Raw genomic sequence first — 9,732 nt, 5'->3', positions numbered from 1 at the left:
AGTGACAGTCGTTAGCTCATGACTTGTCAAGTCCCAGTCAAGAGCTGTTCTGGGGTTTGCTCCTGGTTCAGGGTTCAGATGGCAACTGACTTTTGTAATTTTTGTTTTCTGCTTTTGGCAGCTGATAAAAATTGGTGGTGACTTCAGAGCTGCTGTTTTACTGCTTCATAACCAAGGCACTTACATGTCCTTACTGCACCAGTGAAATGAAAGTAAGGAAGATAAATAATTTCATCCCTGTTTTACTGAATACTTCTTTCTAGTAACACAGGCAAGAACAAACATTCAGAGAAACTTGAACACATGCTTACAAAATGTTACTCTGCAGAAGAAGGTATAACCAACTGACCTTTAACCATAGATAAAAAGGAAAGGTTTAGAACAGAATTAGATTCAATATATTAGTGGTTATCTAGCCTATGCAGTGAGGGTGAATGAGGGACTCGTTGCCAGCACTTTGAAAAATGTTGTGTTACTGTTATTATTATTGGCTCACAAAATTATTCTGGTTGGAAGGAAACCCAGTTGGGAGATACAACAAATTCCTGGGACCCAGTGTAAAACTTTCTTTGGCCCAAATCACTATTTTGTATTTGCCTGACACCTCTGAAAGTTGGTAGCTCACATACTTCTTTGCTGTTTTTACTTTGAGAATTGGTACGGGACTATCTGACTGCGGTGAAAAGTGTGGTTATAAATGCTGTGGCAGATAAATCTGCAGGGTGGAATTTAGGTGAAATACCAAATGAGGGAAAATGTTTTCAAACCTTTACTATCATCTATCTTTTTCCTCAGTCTCGTTTATGTATCTGTTCTCCCCCCAGCCCATTGAGAGGAGGAGCTAAGAAAAATGTACAACCAGCTAAAGGACAGGGAGCACAGAACAGGGACAGCGTAGATGATCCCTGCCTCAGAACTAAAAGTTGGATAATGGTTTTGGGACTGAAGTGTCTAAAGGATGTTTTGCCAGTCCCATTGCTGCTGCTGGGTTTGAGACAGTTCTCACAATCTTTTGCTTCTTTTTAAACTTTTCTTTTTGGTGCCACAGCTGAAGCCATCCTGGGCTGCTGCGTTCCAAGTGTTAACTAGCTGGTGCTTAACGCTGGTGCCTGGGACTTGGAAATCAAGAGGAGAAGCTGGTGTTACCTTCTGGCACTAAAACAATCAATCTCATCACTGGATATAATCACAATACTGAGCATGCAGTGCCTTTCTGCAAGGCTCGCAAAATGCTTTAAAAACATTAATTCTTCTCACAATCCTGTAAAGTAGCTTCATATTATTATACCCATATTATATAGAGATAGTAAAAAAAAAAGGCTCAAATAGGCTGTGACTTACCCAAGGTCACATAGCAGGTCTGTGACAGTGCTGGAAATAGAAAACAGATCTGCTTTCTCCTGACTGTTGTTTGAGAACTACGATGAAGGGCTCTTCCAAGACACTGCTCTTATGGACATGTGTAATTACTGGGTCATCCAAATCATGATAGTGTAAGTTTACTCTGCAGAGACATAATGAACAGCTCAACCTTAACTCCAGCCTGCAGATCTGCCTATATTGTGAGAGTAGGCTAGCAGAATTTGAGAGAGTGACCTCTTCATGCAGTCAGCAGAGGAATAATAAGGTTCTCTTGATTGAATGCTAATCATTCCCCAAGTGGTTGGACAGTTAACAGTTTGTATATCCCTGAAACAACAATAGTAATTTAATACACTTTATTGTGTATTGGTGTTTTCCTATACTTAGTGTTAAGGTTCTGAGGCTTGTGACTGTTGGGTTCAAATAGAGGAGATGGCTCTAAACCTTGGGGAAGAGATGACCTATCCTGTCAAAAAAATGGAAAGGCTCTCATTGACTTCAATGAGATTTGGATTAGGCCGATAAGCCATAATTAACTTGGTCTCTACAAATCATTTTATTCCACCTGTATTCAAACACTGGGAATATATGGACACTGAGGAGAATAATTGTTGAATTAAAATACAAGTTGCATCACAGTGGAACAGATTTCCTTTTAAAGTATGCTTCATTTGGATTTGAATAATAATTAAAAAGACACAGAAACAAAGAGATTATGTACTGAAACAAATCAACAGTGTTCTTCCTATTTACAAGGTACATCCTGGCTCCAGCTCTTTCATCTCCCAGCTTTCATCTCAGCTGCTTTCTTAGGTATGTCTTCAGTGAGAAACTTCAGACCTGTAAATTTCCATCAGTGTAGCTCAGTCAATGGTAACAATAGTGGAAGCTATAGGGCAGAGAGGTCTCAGGTGTTTTAAGCATTGTGCTATCTAACCCTGTTCTGAAAGACAAGGTAAGTGAGGTAATATCTTTTTGGTGAGAGAGACAAGCTTTTGAGCTACACAGAGCTCTTCTGCAGGTCTGGGAAATGTACTCAATGTAACAGCTCAATACAAGGTGGAACAGATGGTTTAGCATGAGTAGTTATTCTGAGCAGATAGAGCTGCACCCGTGGAGAATTTCAGGTCAGAATTTTCCCAGTGTAGATCAGCTCACAATGGCTGTATACGCTGTGGTGTTTGGCTTTCCATTATGACTGATGGGGTTGCTACTCTTTGCCTCTCCCATTCTGCTCTCTCTAGATATCTAATATTTTATGCATACATATTAGAAAAGCTATAATAATTCTTTGCTTAATTTCAAAGCAATACTGAAAGAAGACAGCTTTGGACTTACTCTTCCATCTGTTATGGCTGGAAAGCCTCATTCTGTGTGCAATAGTCTACTCTTTGCCCTGTTATTGCCAGTCTGAATTGGAATGGTTAGTGACTGGCAGAACTGCCAGCAGTGCAGGTTGTTTATAATCCTGATACTTGATTGCAATAATTTTAAACATGAGTGTTATAATTCTTTAAATCTCTACTAATAATTGAACAACTAGCAGAGAGGCAGGGTGGTCTAAACACAGGCATGGTAGATGGGAGCTCCTGAATTCTAAGACCAGCTCTGAGGCCAACATAGTCTGTGACTATTGGCAAGTCATTGAACTTTTTTATCTTAATTGTTCCATCTGTGAAATTGAGTTAATAATATGTAGCTGCTTTGCAAGCATAGTGTAAAGCATATTGTTTTGGTTAATGTTTACACTAGTGCTTTGGAAATGAAAAGTGTGCTATAAATGTTAAGTGTTATGCATGACCACAATTCATAAATCATCTTAGGGATATCTTTTAAAGTTATGTGAGAAAGGATTAGAGAAGGGCAAAGTTACTCTTGTTTTTATGTCCTTTCTTTTAGGTACCAGTGTGAAGCATGGACTCTGTGTGTAGAAGAAGGTGGTACCTTCAGTTGGGCTGTATATTGATAGTGAATTTGGTTTATGCCAATCCAGAATATCAGAAAGAACTTCCTGGAAGCCTAGGTGAGATTGACCATCACTGCTGGGAGAGCTCCTCTCATAGGCTGGTGGAAATGAAGAAACTCAAGGTAGCAGATGCTATCATTGCTCTCTGGGATTTCATGATGTTCCTAAAAGAATCACCAAAGGCCAAGCATAATGAACTCTTCAATGACTTAGCCCAGAACTTCTGGGATATGTATGTAGACTGTGTGCTTTCAAGGTCCCATGGAATGGGCAGAAGACAATTACTATCTCCCAACTATTTTTCCACATATCCACAGAGAACCTCACAAGGTAACTGTAATGTACAATGCTAACCAACTAAATACAAGCCATTAAAGCCATAATATTGTTCCATCCTTCAACTGTCTATTTTTCAGACAACTCAGCACAATCATTTCTAGTTTTCTGCCCATCTTTCTTTATCAAATCCTTTGCAAAGCCATTTTAATAATAATTTACATCCTTCTCTCCTTTTACATTTATAGTGCATCAAATTTTGAAGAATTTTGTGTGTTGTTCAGATTGTGCTAGATCATATATGTCCATATAACCCTACTATGTGCTCTGTTCATGGCAAATTGGGCCATAATTACTTTCTTAAGCTATTATATTTTTACCAAGGTTTTTCTTAAAAGTGTCCGTGTGAATGTAGTGCTCATAAAAGCTCATCATGCCAAACTAACAAAGTTGGAGACTGAATTCTTCTGTTTATTCACAGAATAGATGTAAAAGAAATAGCAACAGTGAAATCTTCATAGCAATTATGCTTCACCTCTGACCTGGAGAAATCATCTCTAGGAGAAGTTCAGATTCCCTGTCCATTCAAGTCTCATTCTTCCCACTGACACATACTATTAGTGCTTATTTTTGTAACATGGACACCTGGCGACTGAGAACCACCAAATGGTAACAAATTCACAGGTCACTGTTGCTTTTGAGAGGATTTGAACTGGCAGCCTCTGGATGACTGGCTCTATATCTTATTAACCAATCCCTAGAGATAGTTTCGCCCCAAAATAATATAACCCCCCCAAGTAGATTTTTTTTTACAGCAGCAAAGAGTTTAGATCAGGGGTTGGCAACCTTTCAGAAGTGGTGTGCCAAGTCTTCATTTATTCACTCTAATTTAAAGTTTCGTGTGCCAGTAATACATTTTAACGTTTTTAGAAGGTCTCTTTCTAGAAGTCTATAATATATAACTAAACTATTGTTGTATATAAAGTAAATACGTTTCAAAATGTTTAGAAGTTTCATTTAAAATTAAATTAAAATGCTGAGCCCCCCAGACCGGTGGCCAGGACCCGGGCAGTGTGAGTGCCACTGAAAATCAGCTCGCGTGCCGCCTTTGGCACGCGTGCCATAGGATGCCTACCACTGGTTTAGATTGAACATGACACACAAATTGAATAGACCAAAATAAAAGATATCACATAACCCTAGCATTCCTAAACAGATTGCTAGGCTAATAACTAGCCCTCTTTTCTAATCTTGCAGGGTCAGATTTCTCAAAACATCAGTTTTAGGCCAAAATGGGAGAAAAATGAAGATACCTCAGCAAGATGACATCGAACTGAAGGAAAAGAGCCTGCTTATCAAAAGCACAGCCTGTACTGTAGCTGCTTATGAGAAATGTTCCTTTGATGGGTTTTGAGATTTTGTTTTATGCTGTATGAGCACATGATAATTGATAAATACTTCAAATGTGTGTTACCAACATGTTCCCCTTTCTTTAAATGTACCAAGGTTGCCTTTCCCCACCACTGCACATGTGAATGCTTTATGTATTTTGAGTCAATATCTGTGTTCTCTCAGGTAAACCTATCTGTTTAAACTAGTGTTATATTTTTGTAGACACTCATCTTTCAAATAATTCTTTTTTAAAATGTTAACTGCAATGGAAACCCAATATATTTTTATACATTAAACAACAGAGTTCAATGGCAACAAGCATATTTTATACAGTATCTTGCATATGAAATGGATTTCAGTTTTAAGATCTGCAAAAAAAAAGTACCAATATCAACCCAAAGGGAGAGATTATGCTTGATGTAGTGTCTTGTGCAGCCTCTAAGTTTGTATTTGATCACTGCTTGGTCTTGGTTATAGTTTAATTAAAATATTTTTCTATGCAACAAGGACTGAATAATAGTCACTGTCTCAAACTTGTCCATTTGTGTAGCTGATTAGTTACAATTCAGTACATATATAATATAAAAAAGGGACAGTTATGTATTTTGCATAAGATTAGCATGTGCCCTATGCACCCAGGTGAGAGTAAAAGGGGTGCAACGTATCCCACACGTGGACTACTTGCATTGCAGGTTGCAGCACAGTGGGAGAGCAGCCTCAGGCAGATGGGCATGGAGTGGAGAACGGATGGAGTCTTGCCTCGACTACAAGAAACCAACCAGCACAGAGCTGGCAAAGAGGCGGCAATAACCAGCTATTGGTCTCTTCCCAAGCCAGGGGAACTTGGCAATGAACTGTGGTTCTCCAAGTCAACACTTGTTTTCTGGTTTGCTTCTGGAGCTGTGCGACGTATGGCAGAAAGTTAAATCAAGGTCTAGCCCTTTACAGGGGTGGCACTGGGAGGACCTTGTGGGGGCTATAGCCATCCCAAAATTTGCCTTAGCTCCCCTGTAGCCACCCCTCCCAGTGCAAAAGTCAAATGTTACACAGAAGTAAGGGTGGCATGGTACAGTACTGCCACCCTTATTTCTCTGCTGCTGCTGGCAGAGGCACTGCCTTCAGAGCTGGGTTGTTGGAGAGTGGTGGCTGCTGGCCAGGTGCCCAGCTCTGAAGGCAGCACTGCCACCACCACCAGCAGAGAAGTAAGGGTGGCATGGTATGGCATTGCCACCCTTACTCCTGCAGTTCTGCACTGCTGCTGGCTCTGACTTCTATCAGCACTGCACCCAAAATACTACTGGGAAGAAGCAAAACAAGTGTGATTTCACTGGGCTAGGAATTTGACAAGATTCTCCTGCTTACAGGGGAAAATATCCAGAAGGCTTCCCCCAGTCACTGTCTTAAAATTTACAACCTTCTTACAAGGGCTGGATGGGCCTTCTTGGGCTGGGAGAGGATAACACTCCAGATGCTGGGTGCAAAGGAGATGATGTTTTTGTGAGGTCTTAAAACTCCAGTCTGCCTGAAGTCAACTTCTATTCACCTGAAAAGGACAAACTCTTAGAATGGCTGTTATATTTTTGTTATCTATCCCAAGCCCTGGGACTTAAGTCTCAAAAGAACTAGCATACATGGTTACCAGTCGAGTAACCTGCAGGATGGGCTGGAGTGATTCTTAGGGCATATTTGTAAAGGGTCTTTACAATGGGTGAGTGATGAGATTCACTACAGGCTCTCACAAATGTGCCATACTACAGTCTGGATTCCAATGTGCACCAATCTTGAATTAGCTTCAGTTTGAATGGCTTCCCAACTGCGTGAGATATAACCCAAGCCATTTGCCTTAATACATGTGGTTTCATTTGCTTTGTGTGCTTGTGCTGGAGTCCAGGGTCTAGGACCCCGTGGGGTAGGAGGGTTCCAGAGATCAGGCTCCAGCCCAGCCCTGGAAGTCTACACAGTAATGAAACAGCCCTGCAGCATGAGCCCCGTGAGCCTGGGTCAACTGGCAGGGGCCAGCCGTGGGTTTTTCTTTGCTGTGTAGACATACCCTTGGAAAGCCAGTGAACGATGCTTAAGTTAAAAAAAATAGCTGAGGATGCTGCAAGGCATCAGATCAGCAAGACCTTTCAAAATAAATTTGTTTATTTATAAAACAAAAGTTGAATTTTTACTACAATCCTCATTTTGACTTAACGGCTATAGATGGAGTATGCTTCTTTAGAGACCCAATATATAGAGCTGGATCAATTATTTGCCTTATAGAGGCCAGTTTATCTGAGCTTTCTAACTTGGCCATATAAACAGTGCAGTAATGATTCGGGGTTTTTCAGTGAATAAAAAAGGTGACTTTAACTATAGTTCATTTACACAGGTGTAAAATACATTCACACTCATAAGGTCACCGTTTATGCTCATTTATTTCAGCACTATTTTTGCACTGAACAACAGTTGCAATGCACCATACATATTTTAAAGGATTCCATCCTTCAAGGTGCAGGGAGTCCTCAACTCTCATTGATTTCAACTGCAGATGAAAGGACTCAACACCTTGCAGGATCAAATATAATATTTTTTTTATACTCTGATGAATTTGTCCCAATGCAAAGTGGTCTCTCATATCTTAAGAAACAATATAATATTGACTATGCTAATATGCTAAAAATAAGTCCAAGATACAATAATAATAAGTTCAATAATGCCAAGGCTCGTATTATTATTCGTACAATATAGTGTAAACAATCAATTCAAATGGGACTTTATTGTCATGACAAGCTAGCCAAAGAACATTGACAAAGAGGAGGATGAGGTTGATTGGAGGAGGCTGTTCTAAGCATAAATGGAAGCCTGATGGAAGACATTGAGTGAAGTGTGTGAAAGAATGAACGATAAAAGATTGGACAACATGTAGCACAAAAGTGGGTGAGGCGGATGAGAAAAAGAGTATTGGTTAATTATCTTGGAAAATTCATACCTAGTCTACCAAGGCAGCATTTTACTCCTAGAGAATAAAAAATGAATGGTGTTGAGGTGCAGAACATGAGAAATCATGGGAAGGTTTAAAACAACAACTGATACAAGAGCCAGTGTGGAAGGTCTATGCACCAGGAAGGCCTATTAAAATTTTAGCAGATGCTTCAGAGTCTGGGTTAGGTGAAGTGATTTTACAGAAGCATGAGGCTTGTTGGCAACCAGTGCCATATGCATGCAAAATCCCTGGGGAAGAAACCATATATGCACAGATTGAGAAGGAGCTTTTAGGAATATTGTTTGCCTGTCAGAGATTCAATTAGTACATTTACGGCCAGATAGTGGAAGTTGAACTGGACACAAGCCCCTGATAGCGTTATTTAGCAAACTGCTAAATGACCGTACCTTAAGGTTTCAAAGAATGATAAAGCTGCAAAAGTATCTATTTGGTTGTGACCTACACACCCGGTAAATTCATGTTCACTGCAGATGCACTTTCCAGAGCAGTGACTTCCACTACGAACCCAGAGAAGAGTTTAGAGATAGAGATTCAAGCCTATGTAGATCTGATTGTAAAGTCAATTCCCATAGCTAACAGGAAACTGCAACAAATAGCAGGGGAAATAGAGAAATATGAATCATTGGGGATCCTTAAAGAAGTGATCATTAAAGGGTGGTCTGAAAATGAAGTACCTGCCATCCAAGTATAAGACTATTGGAACTGCAGACATGAATTTACTGTGATAGATGGGGCGGTTTTCAAGCGCAGTAAGGTGGTAATTCCAGTGTGCCTCCAAAAAGGAACGCTACAAAAGATCCAGGATGGTCATCTGGGAATTGAGAAGTGCAAATAAGTGGGCACAAGAGGTGCTGTATTGGCCATGGATCAATCACGACATTACTAATGTGGTAAGAAACTGCTTTTCATGCTTGAAATACAAGCCATGACAACAGGCAGAGCCACCGAGACCTCATCCAGTTCCACAAGGACTTACGAGAAGGTAGGCACAGACTTATTTACCTGGCAATCAAAGGATTATTTAATAGTCATAGATTATTATTCTCTGTATCCAGAAATTTGCACACTGCACAATGCTAATAGTAAGGCAGTAATAGTGAGCATGAAGGGAATCTTCTCCAGACATGGAATTCCAGATGAAATCTTTAGTGATAATGGGCTGGAATTTTGCAGTGCAGATTTTAGGCAATTTGCCATAGATTGGGATTTTCATCACAAAACATCAAGTCCAAATGACCCCCAATCACAAGGATTTGTAGAAAAGTATATTCGGTCAGTAAAGAACTGCCTGAAAAAGATTTTGATAGTGGGGGAAATCTGTATAAAGCTTTATTGGTTTACTGAAGTACACCCCTGGAGAAGGGCTTTTCTCCAGCTCAGCTGTTAATGGGAAGAAGGATCAGATCTAATTTACCAATTACTGATTACTTGCTGAAATCTCATATCAATGAAACCATATGGAAAATGAAAGAAAATCAGAAGTGGAAGCAGAAATATTATTTTGACAAAAGGGCCTGTGATCTCCCATCTCTTAAATCAGGAGATGGGGTGAGCCTGAGGAATGACACCTCTAGTACTTGGGGCCAAAGGGGTACCATTGAAGAACAGCTGCATCTGAGGTCTTATGTAGTCCAGACAGACCAGGGGACACATTTTGACATAATCAAAAGGATCTAAGAGTAATCCCAGAAAGTTCCAAAACATTGACAGAATATGTGGGCTTTGGCATTTCCCAACTGACTGATCA

At 40.0% G+C, this 9,732-nt stretch overlaps 1 protein-coding gene across 1 annotated transcript; it reads left to right on the top strand.

Annotated features, from left to right (window-relative positions):
* Nucleotides 1-2,194: 2,194 nt before the first annotated feature.
* On the top strand, nucleotides 2,195-5,395 carry FAM237B (family with sequence similarity 237 member B). Its single transcript, XM_039528130.1, has 3 exons — nucleotides 2,195-2,317; nucleotides 3,262-3,658; nucleotides 4,862-5,395. The coding sequence occupies exons 2-3, from the start codon at nucleotides 3,277-3,279 to the stop codon at nucleotides 4,888-4,890; spliced, it is 411 nt and encodes a 136-aa protein (XP_039384064.1). The 5' UTR covers nucleotides 2,195-2,317; nucleotides 3,262-3,276; the 3' UTR covers nucleotides 4,891-5,395.
* Nucleotides 5,396-9,732: the final 4,337 nt, after the last annotated feature.

The sequence above is a fragment of the Mauremys reevesii genome, linkage group 2, assembly GCF_016161935.1.
Source record: "Mauremys reevesii isolate NIE-2019 linkage group 2, ASM1616193v1, whole genome shotgun sequence".
Lineage (NCBI taxonomy): Eukaryota > Metazoa > Chordata > Testudines > Geoemydidae > Mauremys > Mauremys reevesii.
Note: the sequence above shows the minus strand (reverse complement) of the source record. Positions and strands in the feature narration are given on the sequence as shown.